The sequence below is a fragment of the Plasmodium falciparum genome (genome assembly GCF_000002765.6).
Source record: "Plasmodium falciparum 3D7 genome assembly, chromosome: 8".
NCBI classification, from domain to species: domain Eukaryota; phylum Apicomplexa; class Aconoidasida; order Haemosporida; family Plasmodiidae; genus Plasmodium; species Plasmodium falciparum.
The window spans coordinates 337,501-362,928 of record NC_004329.3 but is presented as its reverse complement, the minus strand read 5'-3'; the positions used below and the strand labels follow the sequence as shown (position 1 = coordinate 362,928).

At 21.1% G+C, this 25,428-nt stretch overlaps 6 protein-coding genes across 6 annotated transcripts in view; 3 read left to right on the top strand and 3 right to left on the bottom strand.

The window, feature by feature from the left end:
• Positions 1-532: 532 nt before the first annotated feature.
• Positions 533-8,457, bottom strand: PF3D7_0806700 (conserved Plasmodium membrane protein, unknown function; the record flags this gene model as incomplete). Its single annotated transcript, XM_002808777.2, has 3 exons — positions 533-763; positions 846-911; positions 1,036-8,457. The coding sequence occupies 3 exons, from the start codon at positions 8,455-8,457 to the stop codon at positions 533-535; spliced, it is 7,719 nt and encodes a 2,572-aa protein (XP_002808823.2).
• Positions 8,458-9,566: 1,109 nt separating this feature from the next.
• PF3D7_0806600 (kinesin-like protein, putative) lies at positions 9,567-13,612 on the top strand (the record flags this gene model as incomplete). The annotated part of the gene is made up of 5 exons (XM_002808776.1): positions 9,567-9,618; positions 10,196-10,847; positions 11,005-11,239; positions 11,404-11,529; positions 11,846-13,612. 5 exons carry the CDS (start codon positions 9,567-9,569, stop codon positions 13,610-13,612), a joined length of 2,832 nt encoding a protein of 943 aa, XP_002808822.1.
• Positions 13,613-15,474: 1,862 nt separating this feature from the next.
• On the top strand, positions 15,475-17,502 carry PF3D7_0806500 (DnaJ protein, putative; the record flags this gene model as incomplete). The annotated part of the gene is made up of 1 exon (XM_001349421.1): positions 15,475-17,502. The coding sequence occupies one exon, from the start codon at positions 15,475-15,477 to the stop codon at positions 17,500-17,502; it is 2,028 nt and encodes a 675-aa protein (XP_001349457.1).
• A 605-nt stretch (positions 17,503-18,107) lies between these two features.
• On the bottom strand, positions 18,108-18,641 carry PF3D7_0806400 (UDP-N-acetylglucosamine transferase subunit ALG13, putative; the record flags this gene model as incomplete). The annotated part of the gene is made up of 1 exon (XM_001349422.1): positions 18,108-18,641. The coding sequence occupies one exon, from the start codon at positions 18,639-18,641 to the stop codon at positions 18,108-18,110; it is 534 nt and encodes a 177-aa protein (XP_001349458.1).
• A 1,033-nt stretch (positions 18,642-19,674) lies between these two features.
• PF3D7_0806300 (ferlin-like protein, putative) lies at positions 19,675-25,027 on the top strand (the record flags this gene model as incomplete). Its single annotated transcript, XM_002808775.1, has 3 exons — positions 19,675-24,479; positions 24,592-24,836; positions 24,963-25,027. 3 exons carry the CDS (start codon positions 19,675-19,677, stop codon positions 25,025-25,027), a joined length of 5,115 nt encoding a protein of 1,704 aa, XP_002808821.1.
• A 174-nt stretch (positions 25,028-25,201) lies between these two features.
• PF3D7_0806200 (Dpy-19-like C-mannosyltransferase, putative) overlaps positions 25,202-25,428 on the bottom strand; it is a gene marked incomplete at both ends in the record, with an annotated part of 4,349 nt that continues 4,122 nt past the window's right edge. Inside the window, one exon of the mRNA XM_002808774.1 lies at positions 25,202-25,428. This exon is cut by the window's right edge and continues 1,157 nt beyond it. Coding sequence (XP_002808820.1) covers positions 25,202-25,428 — 227 coding nt within the window.

Genomic DNA, 25,428 nt, shown 5'->3' with positions numbered 1-25,428 from the left:
TTTTTTTTTTTTTTTTTTTTTTTTTTTTGTTAACATTATAAAAAAATTAAAAACAGCTAGCCTTTTTTTGAAGGGGTAAAAACCTGCATGCAAAAAAAAAAAAAAAAAAAAAAATATGAACATATAAAGTGCATTCTGTTATATATATATATATATATATATATATAATTGCATAATCTAGTTGTGTATTTTTCTCATTTGTTAACATTACAATGTTGACCACCTTATATAAAAAACATATAAGCTTTTTATAAAGAAAAGATAAAGTAATCTAATAATTTTCATATATGTCATGAAAAAATAATATTCACAGTTTTTTGTTCTTATGTGTAAAATTATACTTTTATTATCAAGTAAAAGTTTCTTTTTTAATTATATTCACTTTAAAAGAAATAAATGTATGTAAAGACAAGAAAAAAATACAAACAGGAAAGGATAAATGTATATATATATATATATATATATATATATATACATATATATATTTTTTTTTTTTTTTTTTCCATTTGATAAAAAAGGAATATTTTTACTTTTATACATATTTAATAAAAAAATCAGTTGGCTTGGCTTGGCCCAATATTTGTTTATCTTTATCCAGTGGTATCATGAAGATATAAAAGTTCTTTAAATCTTCGTTTTCTATTTGTATATGGAACGTATATAATACAGAAACTCCTTTAGCTTTTACATTTATATTTCTTATAATTTTATTTCTCAAAACTAATTTAATATTACAATAGTAAAACTGTTTTATTACATGTGCCTATAAAAATAATATATATAAATGTAAATGTAAATGTAAATTTATATATATATATATATTTTTTTTTTTTTTAATTTATTACTTGGGCATTTTCCAAGTGACCTATGCATTTAACGGACTCCACTTCATACTCCATTTTTCCAAAGTTCTAAAAAAATAAATAAATAAATAAATATATATATATATATATATACATATATACATAATTTATATATATTATTATATATACATACTTTTCTATCATTATACATTTACTCTTTTTACATTCTTACCGATTTGTATATGTATGCCCGACTAACTACACATGGGAAAGCACGAGATGATAAGAAACGAGGAGGAGTCGGATAATTAATTTTGTTTAGAATTAAAAGATAGATTTTTAAAAAATTGAGGATTTTTTTTTTATTTATTATATTATCTTTAAATAAATTATAATACATTTCATTTAAGTTGTGTATATGATCATAAAAGAAAAAATGTTGTCCTGATACTTTCCACAAATTTATTATATATTCAAAAATTTCTTGAAACGATTTTCCATCAACATCTTTCAATTCTTTTGAAAAAAATTTCTTTCGTATTATCCTTTCTTTTTTTCTTTCCAAATATAATCTGGTAAAATTATATCCTGTATAATCATCTCCCCATATGAATAAGTTAAATTTTGTATTCTTTTTTTTTAAATTTATAATATTACCATCCTGGTTATAAATGTATTCGTTATAGTGATCTTTATGATATACATTATTATATTTGCATGTACTCTTATTTGTATTTCCATCATCATCATCTTCGCTGGTACTTTCATTTTGTTGATCACCACTTGTATAATTATCATCCATCAGCGTATTTAACAAAAAGGAAGAATTCAAAAATAAGTAGGGGATAATTTTATTCTTCATAAAAATACATATAACAAATAATGTTTTAATCAATACCATATATATATATAATATTCTTTTAGATAAGCGTGAAAATTCATATTTAAAATTCGATAGTAATAATATGTATACGAAAATACTTTTTAAAAAATTTATATATTCTTCAATATTATACGTAAAATATTTCACAGTATAATTTATTTCATATTTTATATCATTTATTAAAATTATTAAATTTTCTATAGCTTGATATATATTTTTTTTTATTTGTAAAAATAAGAACACATGAAAAAAATTTTCTTTATAACTTATTATTTGTTTAATACATTCTTGAGCCTTTTCTAAACATTTTGATGGATTGATATAACCAATGTTATAATTACAGTGATTAACAAAATCATTATGATTATGATAAAATTCGTCTCTATTATTTTTTATATAATACATATTATTTTTATCACTTTTTTTTCTTACATATAAATATGTACTTTGTTTTTGTTGGTTTTTTTTTAAATAATAAAATTTACAATAATTTAATAAACATTCTAACCATAATTTTATATCTCTATTATTAACCATCATATATAATTTTGTAAATATTTTATATCCATAATTATAATACCCTGAAATTATACAATACAAACCAATTTTATACATATATATATAAGAACATTCATGTATATCACAAGTCATTTGTATATTTTCATTTGTACTCATATCTTCATTATATAAATTGTCATATGATTTTATTATCCTATGTTTAAAAGATTTATTCGATATCGAAGAAATTGAAAAGTCATCATCAACAGATTCTTTATCATCATCTGATACATAATGAACAGTACTACCATCATCAACAGATTTGTAAGATACACAAGATATCGACACACTACATGAAGAACTTGAGTAATAATCATCGTCATCAGAAAATTTATTTGAGTTCTCACTATTATTCACATCATTACTTTTGATATCATCACTTTTGATATCATCACTTTTGTTATCATCACTTTTGATATCATCACTTTTGATATCATCACTTTTGATATCATCACTTTTGATATCATCACTTTTGATATCATCACTTTTGATATCATCACTTTTGATATCATTATTTTTTATATCATTATTTTTTATATCATTATTTTTTATATCATTATTTTTTATATCATATTTTATGTCTATCTTCTTTTTTTTATCTATACTATCATCCTCAATATTAATATATTTATGTCCATTCATACTCTCAATCTTCAAATTAATCCGCTCATTATATGATAATACACCAACTCTTTCATTATATTGCAACTTTTTATTTACCTGACTTGTACATAATAATTCGTTCATTTTTCCTGCATGTGTTAAGTTATTTGCCTGACTTGTACATGCAAAATCATTAGTTTTGTCTACACAAAATAATTTTTCCCTATATTTTTCACGATAAAAGACGTATTTGTTGGTTTTAAAAAAATATATATCATTTAGAATATTTAAGAATGTGAGAGTTTTTTTTCTAAATATAATCATAGAATCTTTATGATTAATAAAATTAAAAAAGGAGAAATAAAAAAGTGCTTTAACATTATTAAAACTAATATTATCGAATTGGAATGATTGAAAAAAGTGTTTGTTTAAAATATTAAGATAAGAATGATGATAAGAAATGGGATATTTATTAATACTTTTTTTGTCTTCATTTTTATGGTCTCCTTTTGTTATTTCAAAAAGATTATTATTGGTATGATTAATATTTATATGTTCATCTTGGTTTGCTTTTTCCCTTTCCTTTTCCTTTTCGTTTATATATTTTTTTTCTACTGTTAAATAAAAGAAGGGTTCTTTCAATATTTGTTCAATACCTTCTTTATTAAAAATATGGAACAAATTAAAGAATGGTATAATTTGATTACTTGTAAAAATATAAAGTATGGAATTCAATATTATTTGGTTTTTATATTTCAATAATTTATGTATAATATCTGTTATATATATACGTATAAAATTTTTTAATACATTTTTATTATAAAATGAGCTATTTGTTTCTTCTAATATGAGCATATGATTTTTATTTAATAAATAATTTACAAAATTGTTAAGATAATTTTTTTTATTTGTTTTATTTTTTTTTTGTTCTTGTGTAGAAGAATCTGATGACATAATTACACTTCCTAAATAAGATGTATGATCCGAATTATATGAGTTATTACTATATAATGTTTCCTTTTCATTTTGTTTGTATATATTTTGGAATATATGATTTGTATATTTTTGCTTCTTTAATAGTTCAGTAGAATGAGTATGTACATTATTGTTGTTATCATGTTTTAATAATGTTGATGTCTGTGTATTAGTAAAATCATTTTGTTTTAAAAAATGTGTAACAAAATAATTGAATATTCTTATAAAGTTTTCTATATCTTCTTCAAAAATTAAATGTTTTGATAAAATAGATAACGTTTTAAGAATATATAGTTTGATAATTAATAAGTTGTTATGTTTATAAAGAAAGAAAAGGATTTTTATAAACATGATTTGTTTTAAGACAATGATATTTGGTATGTCAGAATTTTTTTCTTTTCCTTTTTTAAAGAATTCATTTTTAAAATGTGTAAATAGATTGTTTTCATTATAGTTATGATAATATAATTTATGTTCATCTATTAGGTTGCCTAGGTTTATTTTATTTTGTTTTAAAAAATGAAAAGCATAAGATATATAATGTGTGTTATATATTTTATTTGTGCTTTTATTTGTATTTTTGTTTGTACTTTTATTTGTACTTTTATTTGTATTTTTGTCTGTACTTTTATTTGTGCATTTATTTTGTTTATCATTATTTATGAACAAAAAATTATTTGTATCTTCATTAAAAATTGAATTTTTGGAAAAGCTAATTTCGCTTATTTCATCACTTCCAACATTTATATTAGACATTATATTTTTATTTATATCTGAAGAATGCGAAAATGTATTGATTTCATTATGTAAGGCATCACTATTAAAACTATTATTATCATAACTATTATTATTACTAATAATACAATTTTGTTGTGTATCTTTTATAAAATTGGTTGATTCCATTTCTTTTTCTTTTTCATTTTCTTCATCATAATCCTGTTCATTATATAAATTACTACTACTACTATAAATACAACTACTAGAAGAAGTAGTATAACTACTAGTTATATTGTTATAATTATTATGATCATCTGTATCTTGATAATTATTATGATCATCTATATCTTGATAATCATTATGATCATCTATATCTTGATAACCATTATGATCATCTATATCTTGATAACCATTATGATCATCTATATCTTGATAACCATTATGATCATCTACATTTTGATAACCATTATGATCATCTATACCTTGATAACCATTATGATCATCTATATCTTGATAACCATTATGATCATCTACATTTTGATAACCATTATGATCATCTATACCTTGATAACCATTATGATCATCTATATCTTGATAACCATTATGATCATCTATATCTTGATAACCATTATGATCATCTATATTATGATTAATAATTTGATTGATTTTTTTTTCATCATGTTGGTTCCTTATTTTTTTACTTGATTTATTTTTTTTTGTTTTTCCTATATTCTTTTGATTTGTATGATATTTTTTTTTATTTTTTTTTTTTGTTTGTTCTCTTTTTTCCATTTTACTTATTAATTTATGTATAATACTATTATTTTTATTTTTGTATGGATTGCAATATTTTATTTTATATATATATTTTTTTTTAATTTTATTGGTCTTATTTTTTTTCTTATTTTTTTTCTTTTTCTTTTTCCTTTTGGTTTTTTTTTTCCTAATAATATCGAGTGTTATGTTTAAATTTTTAATATTTATATTATTGTTTGTGTGTTTATTTTTTGCTGTACAAATAAAATTGTGGAAAAAAATATCAGCATGTTTTTGTTTGTTTGTTGTATTATTAGCATCATCGATTGTTATAAGAAAGTTGAATTTCCCTGTTTCTTCATGTTCATTTTGATTATAAAATGGTTGATTTTTATTATTATTAATAATAAGATCTTTTTTATTAATATCATCCTTATTATCATTTTTTATGAATTCCTTTAATGTTTCATCCTTTATATCATCAACTTTTTTTTTTTTGATATGTTTAACTTTGGAGCTGTCCTTCTTTTGAATACATTCATCCTGTACATTTTTAAATAATGTTAAGAATTTATTTATGTTCAAATCAAAGTAAGAAAAATTAAAATTCGTATAAGAATGCTTGTGCATATTTTTGTTTGTGTCTTTAAAAACTTTATGATTCATTATATTATATTTGTGTTTGTTTTTTTTTATGTTGAGAACATTTTTTATTTTCTTTCTGTATATATTATTATTATGTATATTAAAAATATTAGGTGCCGTTCCCCTTTGTATAACTTTAAAAAATTTATAAATTAATTTGATAAAGAAATATATGGAAAGTGTATTACAATTATAATAATAATAATAATTATTATTATTATCATTACAATAATTTATGTTGTTATCATTACAATCATTTATGTTGTTATCATTACAATCATTTATGTTGTTATCATTACAATAATTTATGTTGTTATCATTACAATCATTTATGTTGTTATCATTACAATAATTTATGTTGTTATCATTACAATCATTTATGTTGTTATCATTACAATCATTTATGTTGTTATCATTACAATCATTTATGTTGTTATCATTACAATAATTTATGTTGTTATCATTACAATCATTTATGTTGTTATCATTACAATCATTTATGTTGTTATCATTACAATCATTTATGTTGTTATCATTACAATCATTTATGTTATTATTATTATTATTAAACAATATAACGCTTAATATATGTAATATATCAGAATATTGAAAGGTAGACATATACAAAAAATGGTTCATACAATTAAAAGGATACGCTTGATTACTCATAATTTTGTCTTGATATATATAATAATCCATACAAATAAATAATTTTTTTTTTTTTATTAAATATAATAAGGCCCTTATTGAATAAAAGGTTATATATCTTTTCTTCATTATATATGTCTGTGATATGTTTAATAAAAATTTTAATATAATAATTTGTAAATTTAATAAAAATATATTTGTAAAACTTAATAATGTAGTATTATAAAAAAGGACATCCAACAAATGTACAATTTTATTTTCGTCACATTGATTATATGGTATATAAAAAATTTTATTTATAATATTCCAAAGTTTTTTAAATAAATAATAAGAAACATATGGATATAATTCATTCAATTTACTTCCTATCATTGCAAAATATAAACATTTTGTAAAAGAAAAATGATCATTTATTATATATATCATTTTGTTTATATATGTATTCTTTTTATTTTTTTTTGAAAAATACATATCTTCATAATAATTATTATTATTATAACATTTTAAATCTTTAAATATATCTAAATAGTTATACATATGTGATATATTCTCCTCCTTTGGATTCTTTGTTTCTTGTGCAGATATATATTCTTCATTTTTATCGCTTATATGTTTTTCATTTTTTTCTTCTTTATTCCCATCATCTTCTTTTTGTAAACCAACCTGTATACCTTTTTCCCCATCAACATTGTGATTCTCCACCTTATATGGGGATACCTTTTCATGGTGGATATTTTTTTGAGGGTTTTCATTTTCCATGCCTCCCTTTTTTATGTGCATAAATAAGGAATGTACGTTTGAACATTCATCTTTTTTTTTTATTAAAGATTTATACAGCTTTTTGATAATATGATATAAAACATCATGGCTTAGATATGGTACTAATTTTAGGAAAAGTACTAAAGCATGAATATATTCCTCAAAATTAATTTGTTGAAAAATAATATTCATAATGTGATTAATTATATGATTAGATTTACTAATATGTGATATAAATAGTATAGATAATTTTAAGGCATATAGACGAATATGTTTATGAGTTTGATTTAACATATTAACAATATGTAAAGTTATCATATCTTTTATAAATAATGCTTCATTATCTTTTTTTATAAAAAAATGTTCTTTGTTTTTTATTTTATTTGGATTATAATTAAAATTATTATAAGATATTGTTTGAATCAATTTTTTATTTCTAATCATTTGATAATAAGCAAATTTCTGAACACCTGTATGTATACTTAATTTAATTATTTCTAATAAAAAAAGGAAACAATTATAAATAATGGTATAATTATTAGAAACAGTATCTTCATTTTTATATAATATATTTTCTATATTATTTATATCTTTTGATGTTAATAATTTCTGTTCATATAAGTCTTCATAAAAATATATTATATGTCCTAATAAACATATATTTTTTAATAAACATAATAAAGATGGATTATTCGTTTTTAATACAAACTTTATTTCACGATATATATGTACATTATCTTTATATTCATGAAAAAAATAATCTGCATATTTTAAAAATTCATATCTCTCTTTATCGCTTATCATAAAACCAACATCTTTTTTTTCTTCATCACACTCTAACATATCTTTTACATAACTAAAATGGGAACAATTATTAACATGATTATTATCATCACTATGAATATATTTATTATCATCACTATGGATATATTTATTATCATCACTATGGATATATTTATTATCATCATGGTTCCCATTCTCATCATTTATGTAGTCATTTATATTGTTCTCATCTATGTAGGAAAAATACTCATCGCTCTTTTTCATTCCGTCATTATTCTCTTCACACAGTACAACTTTATGTCCTTTCTTTAATTCATCTCTTTCCATTTCAACATTTTCTTTTTATTATTATTTGGTATTACAAGCATTGTAAATATTAATTTGATATATATATATATATATATATATATATATATATATATATATATGTATTTATTTATTTATTTATTTTTTTTTTTTTTTTTTTTTTTTTCAGTATATTTTTATAGATATAAAAATCAGGTGACAAAACATATGTATTTTCCTTTTACAATAATTCCATCTATATCATTATTTTTTTTCTTTTTTTTTAAAAGAAAGCAAATGGTTAAATCTTAATTTGTAATATAAATATATAAAACAATTTTTTTTTTTTTTTTTTTTTTTTTTTTGTATAACAAATAAATAAATTATAAAATAATTAAAATAATATAATATGTTATAATATTATAAATATATGATGAACATCTTAATAAAATATGAACAGTGATCCACACTATTTTCATATACATTACAATATTTTTCTCTTTTATAAATTAAGTATTTCTTCAATATAAAAATATATATTTCAATTTTCATATATATTAAACGCCGTATCATAAATATAAATATAAATATTATATATATAATATATATTGCATACATATATATTATATAATATATAATAATACGTATGTTTCCTCTAATCATTACAAAGAATTATATGTTTGTGTTAAAAACATACAAATGTTATTATAAAAATGAAAAAAAAAAAAAATATATATATATATATATTAATAATTTTTTTTATTTTTTTTATTTTTTTTATTTTTTTTATTTTTTTTTATTTTTTGAATTATTATTTCGTAAAAAAAAAAAAAAAAAAAAATATATTATTAAGGATATTTTTTTATAATCAATTTTTTTTTTTTTTTTTACCTATAGAAGAAAATACAGTATGTAAAAAGTATTGTATTATATAATATAATAGAAAAAAAAAAAAAAAAAAAAAAAAAAAAAAAAAAACTTTACCAGGTGATATAATAAGAACACAAATAAATAATTGTTATTATAATCTATAGGTCATATATATGTATTGTCCAATATAATAATATTTTTTATTTAGGATTATCTTTTTTAAAGATATATATTTATGTTTTCTTTTATTCTCCTCTTTTTTTTTTTTTTTTTTGTCTGAAATGTATAAGAGAGCTTATAGCGAATCAGTAGTTCTATCAAAGAATTTATATAGTTAGAAAAAAATAAAACAAACAAATTATACATATATATATATAAATATATATACATATATAAATATATACATATATAAATAAATATATATATATATATATATAAGATGTATATATTTTATGTATGAATTCAATTACTTTGGCATGAACTATAAAAATTAAATATTTCATATTTCATCCTCATATAAAAAAGGGTTATGTTCGTTTGTTTCTTTCTTTTGTATTAATAATATAAAAAAAAAAAAAAAAAAAAAACTTTCCTAATAAATTAAATTTGTTGATAACATGAATGTATAAGTAACATAATAGTAATAGTTAATTATGTAAATATTTGGTAATTAATAATATTTCAAATTAGTAAGTGTATTATATGGAAGAGTATATTTTGTAAGGGTATCTTTTACATCTAATTAGTTTGTTCACGGCCCGATACAAATAAATAAATAAATATATATATATATATATATATATATATATATACATATATACATATATATGTGTGCTTGTGCATTTATTTATACATGTTTATATTTATATTTGTTTTATATTTATATATATTATACTCTTCCTTTTCGAAGACAAAGACAGTGTTAAAGATACACACCATAAACTAAAAACAAATGAAATTATAGAAAAGACAGAAACAAAACTAGAAAATGTTGTGGTAAGAATTAGAAAGTTAGATAAAAATGAAAAGTCCACATTACATACAGATCCAAATGATAGAACAGCATTATATTTTGATAAAGACTTTGAAATAGAAAAATATAATTTCGATATAGTTTTTGATGAAAATGATGATAATCAAACAATATTTAATAAAATAGGAGGACAGTTTATTATTAATAATGTATGTAATGGATTTAAAGAGACCATAATTACTTATGGACAAACTGGAAGTGGTAAAACGTATACATTGTTTGGATCTAATAAAGAATATGGAATCATTTATTATTTTGTTCATTATTTATACAAATTATGTAATTCAAAAAATAAAAATAAAAAAAAAGCTATTTATTTAAGTATTTATGAAATTTTGGGAGATACACTTATTGATCTTATATCCAACCTCAATGAAAAAAATATAGAATTCTATACGGAAGAATACTATCTTAAAACTATAAGATATTCTTATAAAGTTGTTAATATTCAAAATTATGATATAGCAAAAAAAATCATTGACAGTGCATGTCTTTTAAGAAACGTTGAGGCAACATCTCAAAATATGCGGTATCAAAAATATAAATGAAAATATTACAACATGATATAATATGATATAATATAATATTATATACTTACCAAGAGACACTTTTAAAAAATATAAATATACAATTGCACATATATATATATATATATATATATATATGTTTCTCCTTTTTTGTACTAGATCAAGTAGGTCTCATGCAATAATCCAATTTTTCGTGAACATCTCCGATTGCACCTTGCACAACGGCATCGAAACTATAAAAGATTATTACGGTGTTTTAACCTTAGTTGACCTGGTTGGATGTGAAAGAGAGGAATTTAATACAAATAAAAATGAACACAGAAATGATAAAACATCTAGCAAATTTTTAAATTCCTCCCTTACGTCGCTAAACAAAATGTTGAGGAAAATGCAGGTATGTTTGTAATATATATATATATATATATATATATATATGTATTTATTTATTTATTTATTTATATTTATATTTATATTTATATTTATTTATTCACACGTTCATGTATTTACATATTTGTATGTTTCAATTTTTATGTCTTTAAATTATCTTTATTTTTTGAGATGGGAAATCTTGATGAGTCAGATAAAAGACAAAGCGTTCTTTGCAAAGTTCTTTTTAATTATATCCAGAAAACTTGTGGAGTTTGCTTAATATTTTGTTTTAATCCAAAAATCAGCCAAAAAAGTGTAGGAAAAATCATTACTAATTTTTATGAATTGTTCATGCAAAATTTTGTTTATTATATATGTTACAAATTAAGATATATGAACTGTACATGTAAATAAATAAATGTAAATGTAAATATATATACATTTACATATATATATATATTTTATTTATGTGTTCTCATACTTTCCGATATTTCTACTGTCATGAGTTATTGAATATGTCATTTATTCCTTCATATATTTTTTTGTAATACAACCTTTTTATAACTTTACCTGAACATGTTCATTTTTTTTTTTTTTTTTTTTTTTCTTTTTTGGTTGTGTTAATGTGCAGCTAACTAGTTCCACTTTAATTATGGCTAGCGATTGCAAAAAAATAAAAAGCAAAAGAAAACAACTGATTTATGTAAAATCTGAAAACAAGGAGAGTTTTTTCAAAAAAATAGCTAACGATGATTCATCAAAGAATGGTAATAATAAAGAAAAAGAAAAAAAATATGAAGGATCAAAGTGGGAAAATTACAATACGATAAAGAAGAATGTAGAAAATGGGAAAGACAAAGAAGAAGAAATGGAAAAGAAGCATGTAGAAAATATAAATAACTTGGTAGAAATAGAAGAAAATAAGTATTTAAGACTTGAAAACAATTGTGCAATATTTCTTATATATTTAAATGATGATAAACAAGAAGATGTAATAAACATTTTAAATAAGAAAAAAGATAACGGGAAATTAAATTCTTTAAAGAAAATATTATGTGATATTATAAATGAACAAGTAAAAGAAGAAAAAAAACGAAAAAATGTGTTAGAACAATTAAAAAGTGATAATTTGAAATTGAAAAATGAGAATGATTATTGGAAGAAAGAAGCTTATAATTATCATAATAAATTAAAAATATTAAATAAAAATTATTTAAAAATGAATGAGTTTCTTTTAAAAACATTAAATGCGAGTACAAATGATAATAATACTTCATCGGATTATACTACATCATTATTTTCGAAGTTGGATGAGAAAAAAGGAATAAATGATGAAAGACAAAAAAATCAGACACGAGGAAAAAATGATATGAATTTGTCTAGCCATAATAATGATGATACTATTAATAATGATAATGATGATAATAATGATGATAATAATGATGATAATAATATTGATAATAATGATAATAATATTGATAATATTCATAATAATATTGATAATATTCATAATAATAATAATTATTATTATAATAATCAGGTTGTTAACACATATGCGCAACTCAAACAAAAGAAACAACTTGTTCAAAACAAATCAGCACATATTTTGAATAATAGTTCAAGTGATATATTAAGAACAAGCGATAAAGGCAATTCTCATAACCCGACAACTTATTATAATGAGGATCATTTATTATTACATAAGAATAATACACAATTTATTGAAGAGAAAAACAAACAAAGAAAAGAATATTATAAAGAAGTAATAAATAATAAAGGATCAAATATTAATAAAGCGGATGATCAAACGAATAATCGCATAGAAGATAACTTAAGAAATCACATACTTAATAATATAAATAATGAGAAGAATTACATAAATGATTATACAAATAATAAAAGTTATCAAGAGGAAATTCCTTATCCCAATAAAGAAGATAACAAACATAGAAGTAACAAAATGATGTTACAAAATAATATGATAAAAGGAGAAATATATAGAAAAAATATATATGAGAAATATAAAGAAAACGGTGTTACAAATAATATGGAAATTGAAATGAAAAATAAAAAAAAAATAAATAATTTGAACTCTCAAAATATACAAAGAAATAATTCAATGAAAGAAACTACTAATATGTTGTCGATAGATAATATAAATAAAAAATATTATGAACAATATAAAAACATTTCTCCTGAGAACAATACTTGTATAATAACAGACAAATTAAATTTATTACAAAAAAAAAAAGACACAACAAAAAATATTATTCACCCTTTATCGAATAATGATAATAAAATGTTAACCAATATTACTATTGATTCTTTAGCAACAAAAATAAAAAATAGATTGTTGAAATCAAGAAGTTTATCAATAGCTAGAGAGCATAAAATATGATAAGTATAACACAAGTGAAGTACAGGGGTAAACATTTATACAATATATATAGAGAGAGGGAACTACTATTATATTACTAAATATTATTTTTTTATGTTAATTTTTTCAAGCATTTTTGGAATATACAAATATTAGATATATATGGATGTATATATGTTTATATATATATATATATATATATATAATTATTTATTTATTTCATTTTTGAAAAAATAAAGAATTTTCCGTTCATATGTTTCATGTTGTACATTGAAAGTTTGGCTATATGTTTATAGGGAAACTTTTTTTTTTTTTTTTTTTTTTATCTCTTTTAAATTAAAAAAATAAATTAAAATTAAGATGTAAACTTGAGTATAAATATGCAAGACATCCTTTTATTTTTTCTTATTTTATGTTTATGTGTTTCAAAGGAAGAAAATGAAATATTTTTATATAATGAACACACATATTATATCATTTATATATTTATAAGCACATTCTTATTCATTATAAAATTAAAAAGTAAAAAGTAAAATGAATATAAAAATTTTCAATATATAGAGCATGCGCATCCACAAATATGTAAAGTGAAACAAGTATAACAATATATTATATATATAAATATATATATATATATATATATATATATATATATTTTTTTTTTATTTTACTTTATTTTTTTCTCTTTTATGAGAATAATATAAAAAAATAAATAAAATATGTTAAAAATTAACATAAATATAATAATTATAAAATATTTTATAATATTTGCTTTATCTCTATATATATATATAATATATATATATAAAAAAATTTTTTTTTTTTTTTTTTTTTTTTTTTTTTTTTTTGGTACGTTGGATTTCCAAATTTTTTTTTTTTTTTTTTTTTTTTTTTTCGTTTTTTTTTTGGGCCTTTTTAGTAAAAGTTAGTTGTTACTACTTTGAATAATAATTTTTTTTTTATTTAATATGTAAATTTAACAATATAATATTTCTTTGTAAACATTATATCATATATATAAATATTTATATATATTATTATATATATTATATATATAACATATATATAAATATATATGTTTATTATATTTTATTTTTTTATTTTTTTTCATAATAAAATTATTCGTGAGTTTTTGGTTTTTGCTGAATTTTTTTTTCATTCCATTAAGATGAAAATTAAAAAAAAGAAAAAGAAAAAAAATATAACATAATATAATATAATAAAATATATATATTTATATATATATATTCCAATGATAAATATAATATTTATATTATATTTATATATTTATTTATTTATTTATTTTTTTTTTTTTTTATGATATTATATTTTTCATTATTATATATAGAAATATGTTTTTTTTTTTAGTGAAATGCTTTTATATAATAATATAATTAAAAGAAAATATAAATATGATGAATATATGAAAAAAAACAAAAAAGAAAAAGTATATATGTAAAATAATACATACATTTATAATATTATATATATATATATTAAGAACACAAGAACTCGTTTTCCTTTTTGGTATGTTTTACGAGTTATTTTTTTTTCTATATTTATAATATATAATATTTTTACAAAACTATATGTATAATTTTATAAATTTCAGTTTTAATTTTTTTTTTTTTTGTTGTTGAAAAATGATGTATAATTAAATAGGGAGCTTCAAATGAAATGATAAAATGTATAATATAAATATATATAAATAAATAAATAAATATATATATATATATATATATATATATATATATATATATATATTTATATATATATTTATATATATATATCCTTTGTGTGTATATTTTTTATGATAATAAATAATTGTAAAAAAAAAAAAAAATATATTTATATATATATTTTTTCCATATTGAAATATAAAAATGTCAAATTGGAATTTTTTTAATGATTACCTAAATTGGTTTAATGGGACCACCGAATCTACAACATTTCATAATAGAAGTAGTAAAAAGGGTTCTAACAAAAGTGTATCAACAAATTCTACTTCTATAAACACTAATAAAAATAATATTAATGAGCTTAGTAACAGTCAACCTAATAATAGTGGACAAACTTGTGATGAAATGAAGGCCTCTAATGATGGCTTTGAAAAAGATGTAAGTAAAATAAAGTGTGCCAAGAAATACAATCCATTTATTAATATAAAAGAAAAATATTATAAAGAATATAATAATATGAATACTAAAAAGGAGAATAATAAAAGTGAAAAAAAATGTGGAATTCAAATTGAAGGTCAAAATGGAAATCCAAGTGAAAATCCAAGTGAAAATCCAAGTGAAAGTCAAAATGAAAATCCAATTCCATGTCAAATTAAAAAATGTGATAAAGAGAATGATCAGAATATACCCAAAAGTGGTAATAAAAATAAAGATACAAATTTTTTTAACCAACTAGGGTTATCAAACTGGTTACCTAATTATGATATGCCAATTTATAACGAATATAAAAAAGGTTATTATTTAGATAAAGAAGCAAAAGAGGTTTTATCCAAAAAGGGTTCTAAAAAAAGTAATGTTATAAAAATAGGAGGTGATAGTAGTAATAGTAATATGAACGATTTTAACGTATCCGATTGTGGTAATAATACATGTGTTGATACAACATATTACGATGCATTAAATATAAAACCGACAGCAAAATTAAGTGAAATAAAAACAAGTTATTATAAGTTAGCATTAAAATATCACCCAGATAAAAATGCGAATGATCCAGAAGCAAAATTAAAATTTCAAAAAATAAATGAAGCTTATCAAGTTTTGAGTGATGATGAAAGAAGAAGACAATATAATAAATATGGATTAAATGCAACAAAGGACATGATATTAATTGATCCATCCATATTCTTTATGATGTTATTTAGTTCGGAAGAATTAAGTGATTATACTGGTACCTTGAGAATAGCTTTTTTTGTTCAGCTAGCTTTTGAAGGTAATATGTCCATCGAAGATAAAAAATCATCTAATCAGGTTATGATAAATGAGATGGAAGTAGAACAAAAAATAAGAGAAGTGGAATTGGCTTTACTATTAAGAAAAAGATTACAACCATATGTAGATGGAGATGTGGAATGGGAGGAACAAATGGAAACCGAAATAAAAGGATTACTTGAATCTTCATTTTCGAGTTCTATATTAGAATCTATAGGATGGACATATGAAAATGTCGCAACATCTTATATAGCTGAAGTAACTACCTTATGGGGTGTCGGAGCAACGGTAGCTAATATTCAGGCTGCTGGAAGGACCATTGGAAATACCTTCAGTGCAGCTAAGTCTATGTTTAATACTGTAGTGACTATAAAAGATTTTTCGTTGAATAGTGAAAAAATTAATTCTATAAAAGAAAAGAAAGATAATTTAAAAACATCATCGAATAATTCTCTGAATAATCATTCTTCTTCCAATAAAGGATCCAGTGAACAAAATGGAACAAATGAAAATTTAAAGTGTGATAATAATCAAGTGAACCATAAGAATAATGTAAACACTTCAGACAATATAAATAATGTGAATACATCTAATACACACGAAAATAAGGAAGAAGAAAAAAAAAACACAATTATTGATAAAGAAGAAAATAAAGCTCTAGGAGTTATTATAAAAAATGTTCTCACCTTAGTTTTATGGGATATCGAATCGACAGTAAGACAAGCCACCGAGAAAGTTATAAGAGATGAAGATGTGAACATTGAAACACGATTAAAACGTGCTGAAGGAATGAAATTTTTAGGAAAATTAATGCAAAAATGGTCAAAAATCAAAAACGATAAATGTGATACAAACGATATCGATGCTACCAAACTTTTAGAAAAAGCTATTATCAAAGCTTCTAAAATGCCAAACGACGAAGATCAAGGAGACCAAGATAACATCAAAAGAGAATACCTATAGAAAAAAAAAAAAAAAAAAAAAAAAAAAATAGTTGTTTAGTTATACATATATATATATATATATATATATATATATATATATGTATATAATGTAGCAACGTGATATATTATTTCATATCAAGTCTTAAGGATAAAATGTGGAGAATATTGAGGACATTTTTGTTGGAGTACAACATGTAATATGTATATATGAAAAAGTAAAAAAAGGGTCACTCATGTTTATGTGTACATATATATATATGTATATTATTTTTTTCATTAAAAAATTCTTTAAATTATGCATATAAATAAATATATAAATATATTTATGTATATATTTATTTATTTATTTATTTATTTATTTATGTATGAATATATTTGCGTTTTATTTTTTTAATATGATTTAAAATTTGAATCACATAAGGGTAAAATTAATATGCTCATTTATATATTTTATTAATTTTTTTTTTCGCGTCTTATATAAATTTGTTTTGTTTCAGTTGTTATATATATATATATATTTATATATATATTTATTTTTTTTTTTTTTATTTTTTATTTTTTTTTTTTTTTCTTGATAAAACGTTATGCACACGTACGTGTGTATTTATAAAAAAAAATGTCTTTTTAATTATATATTAAATTGTATAGATCCTTTAAAAATGGTTGGGCATCTGCTTGAGGGAAAGCATTATATGTGTCCTTTTTTAAAGATAGATGTATATTTTGTTTTAAATTTTGTAGATTATTACAAATATCTAAATAATTACATGAATGCATATAATTGGCAAATTCTGATTGATGATTACTCATTAATTTATGATTAACAACAATGAGAATTTTTTTTTTTTTTCTTAAACATTCTAATGTAGTACCTGCTCCCGAATGACTTAATATAAAATGTGCCTTCTCAAAATATTTATCTAAATTCGTTTTATAAGTAAAATATTTTACTTCTTTTAATAATTTATTATTATTTATATTATTATCATTTGTATATATGAGCTTAGGTATATATGTACCATTACCAATTTGTATAGTCATATATGAAAACCCTAGATTTCTTAAAAAAAAATGAAACTGTTCATCATCAATATATTTTATTAGCTCATCAAAATTAGTTGATCCAACAGTAACAAATAGATGCATATCACTACTCATTCTTTTGAACAACAAGGCAATAAAACATATTTCTTCTATCTTATATGTACACATATATATATATATATATGTTATATATATATATGTTATATATGTATATATATTTTTATAAAATCATATTACATTTATGATACACATTTATAAAGACCATAAATTTAAAATGGTAATTTATACATTTATATATTTTATATATTTATACATTTATACATTTATACATTTATCATTATAATTTTTTTTTTTTATTTTTTTTTTTTTTTTCTTACGAAATATTGTTTTTATTTTATATAACTTATAAAATAAATTGATATATCAAGTATTTATTTCTTATTTCTTATATTTATTTTATTTTTTATTTTTTATTTTTAGTAGTGCATTAATCATATGGTCATTTAAGTCTTTGCTAATTATATAAATAAATAAATATATATATATATATATATATATATATATGCATGTACATATATTTGTTATATCAAACACATTTAGAACAAAAAAATATATTTTTTTTATAACTAGACATTCTTTTTTTTTTTTTTTTTTAAAATATATATAATACAAAAGGGTACATTAACATATTATATATATATGTAATATTAAATGGATTTTTTTTCAAAATAAAAATAAATTTATATATATATATATATATATATATTATGACACCAACTTATGTATTATTTTATTTTTTTATTTTGAAGAAAAAAAAAAATATATCTACACATTGTACAACATATGATGAAAAAGAATATTTTATTTATATCTTTTTTAAAAATGCATATGTACATGTGAGACATTTATGATATATATAATTATGTATATAATTATATATGTATGTATAAATTTAATTTTTTTTTTTTTTTTTTTTTTTTTTAACATTTCATGTTTTATGTGATACTCAATTATATAAGGCATGGTACGGTATAAAACTTTATTTTTTGAATTCAATATAGCTTGACACCCCCATGTGCTTATTTTTTTATTTTTTATTTATTTTTTATTTTTTTATTTTTTTTTTTCTTTTTCCTTTTCTTTTTCAATGTCAAGCATTGCGAAAAAGACCCAATACAATATTAAGGTCGATATACACGAAGTAAAAGACTTAAGTTTTCGTGAGAGTGCGAATGAGAAAGAAATTATACCAAATCCTTATATTGAAGTGACAGTAAATAATGAGAAGAAGAGTACTACAAAAAAGAATCAAGCAGTAAATGTTGTATATAATACATCATTTAATTTTTCACAAGATTTAACAGATTATAAATTTGAAAGGACTAGTGTAGATGTATGTGTTTTACATAAATATACTATTCAGAGTGCTTTAATAGGAAAATGTTCCTTTGGTTTAAATTTTGTTTATTCCAAAGTTCAACATTGGTTATATAGGATATGGGTAAAATTAAGAAATCCAGATTTGCCATTAGATGATGTTGGTTTTTTATTAATATCTGTTGGTGTTTATGGTCCAGGAGATTCCATACCTATTGTTAATGATAGTGTTAAAACGGATATTCATGAAGATGTATTTAGTAATAAAGGTTTGGATATACATATTACACATTATGATTTGTGTTTGAATATATTTAGAGGTCAAGATATAGAATTAATAGGTAATAGTACACTGTTTTCTAATATACTTGAACCATATGTAAAAGTATCACATAATGGATTTGAAGAATGTACTAAAGTAATAAGAAATGATCCGAATCCAGTATGGAATTTAAGTATTCATATTCCTACATGTACTCCTTGTTATGATAAAAATATTCTTGTCGAATTAATAAATGGAGAACATAATGGTATTGTTATATATAGTATTCTCTTAGATTTTTTTGAAATATTAAAAAGAGAATTAGCACCAAGATGGTTTAATATTTATTATAATCCACAAAATCAAATCATGCCAAGATATAGTGAATATATGCAAAACGGATCAATTCAGATAAATTTAAATAGTACTACGACTAATAATAATAATAATAATAGCACTGCTATAAACCCTTTAGGTAATTATCTTTTTTCAGGAGCAGCTGAAAAAATATTTAAAAATGCTACACAAGCTATTAATATTAATGATATATTAGGTGTAACGAAAGTACAAAATATGTTTACTGATGATACATTAAAGGAGTTCTATTTATATGGTGGTCGTATTTTTCTGAGTGCAAATGCAACCAAAACACATTCACCAGGTCCTATTTGTATAAAATCAGCAAAAGTAGAGGTAGATGCACCTAACAAAGAATACATTTTTTGTGCTGACATATATGAAATCTTATCGGTTCGAAATAATAAAATGGGAAATTATGACGATTATGACGGTGGCTACACCACCACCAACAACAACAACAAGAACAAAAATAATAATAATGAAAATAATAATAATGACAATAATGACAATATTTACAATAGTAACAATATTTATAATAGCGCAAGTGAAAAAAGACGAAGTCGATACAATAATAATTATGATGCGAGCGGAGAAAGCATCATCTGCGTTTGTGCTCTTGGACCACATAAACTAAAAACCATTCCTCTATTACCGAATGAAGTTGGTTCTTATGTTTTAAACGAAAATGTTGGTAGAATAGATGAGTTTCGTATATTTTTACCACAAAATAATAATGAACAAATATATGATATATTTTTATATATATACATAAAATCGAATTTGGCCGTTACAAATTGGATTAATAATAGAAGGAGTATATATAATAGTGTCTTATTAAACAATGAATACGAATCCGGAGATAGAAATAAAAAACAGGGATTACATAAAATGGGTTCTATAAATAATATATCAGAAGATATAATGCAAGATTCGGATTTCTTAAATAATTATAAATTAACAAGTTATGTACGTATTCCATATAAATATCTTTTATTAAATGAAAACAAGCCTAAATGGTTTTCTATGAAGAATATTGAAACAAATGTTCATGAATATAATATATCTTTTTTTGCTAATTTAATACCTTACCATGCTTATAAAAAGAGACCCAAAAGATTAGAATATAAATTATCTAGATATTTTTTTCGTGCTTTAATATATGAAGGATTACATTTTCCAGCAAAAGGATATAATGCTTTTCCAGATCCTTATATTAAAATTGAATTAGCTGGACAAGTAATTAAAACAAGTACTATATTACATACATTGAATCCGAATTATTATGAAGCATATGAAGTACAAGTTATATTACCTACTAATTTAAATTTAGCTCCTGATATATCTATAGAAGCTTTATCTGTAAATAAATCTTTTTTATATAATGATGATATATTATTGGGATCATGTACATTTCCTATTATGAAAGTACCAACTGAATGGAAGAAATCACCAATATGGATACCCTTAAAATCATCACAATATAAAAAATGTAAAGCTAAACTTCTTGTTGCTTTTGAATTAGTACCTGTTGAAAAAGTTCTAGATGATACATATCCATTCTATGATGATATAAGACCTTCTACATTACCTGGTCACGTCTCTTTATTTTTAATAGGTATACGAATGTTTAAACCTTTAAAAGATCCTTCCGTAACGGTTTGTTTTGGTAGAGATGTCGATGATACATCTCAATTTTTGTGGCATGAAACTACTAATAAAGTAATATCAGGAAAAGAAGGTAATTGGAACTTCTTAAAATATTTTTCTTTAGATGTTATGTTACCTAAAAGAATGCAACACCATAGTTTTCTAGAAGTTAGAATAGAAGATAGGATATTAAATAGTGGGTTCACAGGAACTGCATCTAGTAATATGCATGCTGTAAATGCAACAAATAATAATCTTTTAATAGGGACTGCATATATAACTCTAAATCCATTACTTCCATGGCTAGATAATTATGAAAAAAATGAATGTGTAGAATTATTTAAATTACATTTACTAGAAGAAGTTTTAATAGAAGATGCAGAAATGGATAGAAAATCTTACAACAGTGCATTGATATATAAAAAAAGTTCAATAATGTCAAGGAAATTGTCTAATGATAATTTTGAAACGCAACAGATGGGAGAAGAAAATGGTATATTTAATGATATACCCATGAATACTTTGGAAGAAAATGTGACCATTAAAGGGGATGATAGCAGCGATGATGAAAAGGATAATAGTTATGATGATGAAAAGGATAATAGTTATGATGATGAAAAGGATAATAGTTATGATGATGAAAAGGATAATAGTTATGATGGTGATGATAAAAGTGGTCATTATTATCATACATGGGAAGATAATAATAACAATAATAATAATAATGTAACTAGTGATCATACTTGTAAGCATAAAAATGAACATAATAATAATAAAAAAGAGGACGAAAAAAGAAAAAGGGAAAAAAAAAATACATATACAACAAACCATGATAAAAGAGAAAATAATAACACACATATTAATAACAATTATAAACATGTTATAGATATAAAAAAGAAGAAAAGAAAAAAGAATATAAAGAAATATATAAATAATGAATACGTTCCATACAATGATCCCGATTTTTCTAATGTACGTATAGAAGAGACATTAGAACATGTATGTTTTAAAATAAATGATTTAACAAAAAAAGAGAATACATATATTTATTATAATGATGAACAAGAAACTTTATGTGATAGTATTTCAAGTGAGAAAAGAAAAAAATTAAAAGATATTCATTTTTTTAAAGGTGGTAAACATGATGATAAAGAAAAGAAAAGTACCATTATAGATGGAAAGCAACCTACAACGATATATGGGTTTAATGAAGATATGTTAAATTTTCAATTATCATTAGCCGACGATGATGAACAAGAAGAAATTCAAAGAGATGAAATGTTATATGAATATGAGGTAGATATGAATACAGATGATTTACCATATTTAAGAGCAACAATTTTTAGATGTACAGATTCAGGAGTTCCTGAAGCGGTTGGATATTTGAAATATATATGTAATGTGTATGATGAAAAGACAATGTATTTAAAAAAAGAAATGATAAAGAAATGTGATGATTTAGTAAGAGAATATAGATTAACACGTAATTTAGTAGTACGTGCATATATTATACAAGCAAGAGGTTTGAATCCACCCTCAGGTGCAACTGATATAACAACATATATATGGATAAAGAATAGTAATGATATGACAAATATTCCAGGAGGATTATCTCATAATATAAAAGATACAGGTCATACAAAGAAGCAAGGATATAAACCAGAATTTAATAGATGTTATCAATTATTATGTTCATTTCCTGATGAATCGATAGTACAAGTATGTATAATGAATCAGGGTTCTTTATCAGATGAAATTATAGGATATACATATATAGATATGGAGGATAGATATTTTAATCAAAAAATTAGACAATTAATGATTGATGACCTTATGCCAATAGAATTAAGATCTTTAAAATTAGAAAATAGTACAATATCTCATGGATCTTTAAGATGTTGGTTTGAAATTTTTAATGAAGAATTTGCTCAACTGAATCCTATAAAAGTGTTATGTTCCAATGAACCTGATGATTATCAATTAAGGCTTGTAATATGGAAAGTAAATAATGCTGCTATGGATGATAATTCGACAATAAGTTTATTTGTTAGATGTATTTATACCGATGAAGATCGTGAAGATATAAGAGATACAGATACACATTATAATAGTAAAGATGGAAAAGGAATATTTAATTGGAGATTTGTTTATAATATTAAAATACCAACTAATGCAACAAATATTAAAATTCAAATTCATAATTATGCTTTATTATCATCTAATGAGCCTATAGGTGAGGCAACCTTAGATCTGTCTGCTCATTTTTATAGGGCACGTAAGAAAAAGGGTTATTACCCCATACCCAGGTATAAAAATGGAAACACGCAGGTTTAAACATATATATGTGTGTAGATAGATATGTATATATATATATATATATATATATATTTTTTTTTTTTTTTTTTTTTTTTTTTTTAGATTTTGGCTATCGTGTAAACACCCAGCTCACAAAAACAAAGTAAGAGGAAATGTAGAAATAGAAGGGTCCATTCTAATAAAATCTGAGGCTGAACTTGACCCAGTTGGTAATGGAAGGGATGAACCTAATAAAGATCCTTATTTACCTCCAGTTACTGAAAATAGAACATATGTGGATTGGGTGATGATAAATGAAAAATTTGGTGCTGCAACGGCTTCGATTATGCATGGCTTAAAATGGACAGGTGGGAAGGAAAAAAAAAAAAAAAAAAAAAAAAAAAAAAAAAAAAACACACATAAAAAAATATATATATGCATATGTATATTTTTTATTACAAAATAAGAAATTTTTTTTTTTTTTTTTTTTTTAGGTGTATGGATTGTAGTGGGTGTTATCGTAATTGGGATATTTTTCCTCATATTTTTGTTTAAATGAAAAGGGAATAATGAAATAAATCTTTTTTGTATTACGAAAAAAAAAAAAAAAAAAAATAGTAATAATAAAATAAACAAATAAAAATAAAAGCAAATAGACATAATATATATATATTATATATATATATTATATATATATATATATATATTTTTATTTTTTATTGATGTATATTTTTTAATTGTATATATAAAAAAATAATAAATAATCTAAAAAACGTATTTTTCTATTTTCATATATGGCAAGATTTTCAATAACACAATTTTCCAAATGTGTTAATCTTTTAATTAAGGTCCATAAATTATTATATATATGAATGTACTGAAAATGTTCATGTTGAATTTGCTTAAGATATATAGTATTTTGACACAATGCATTTATAACAGTATGTAATTCTTTTTTAT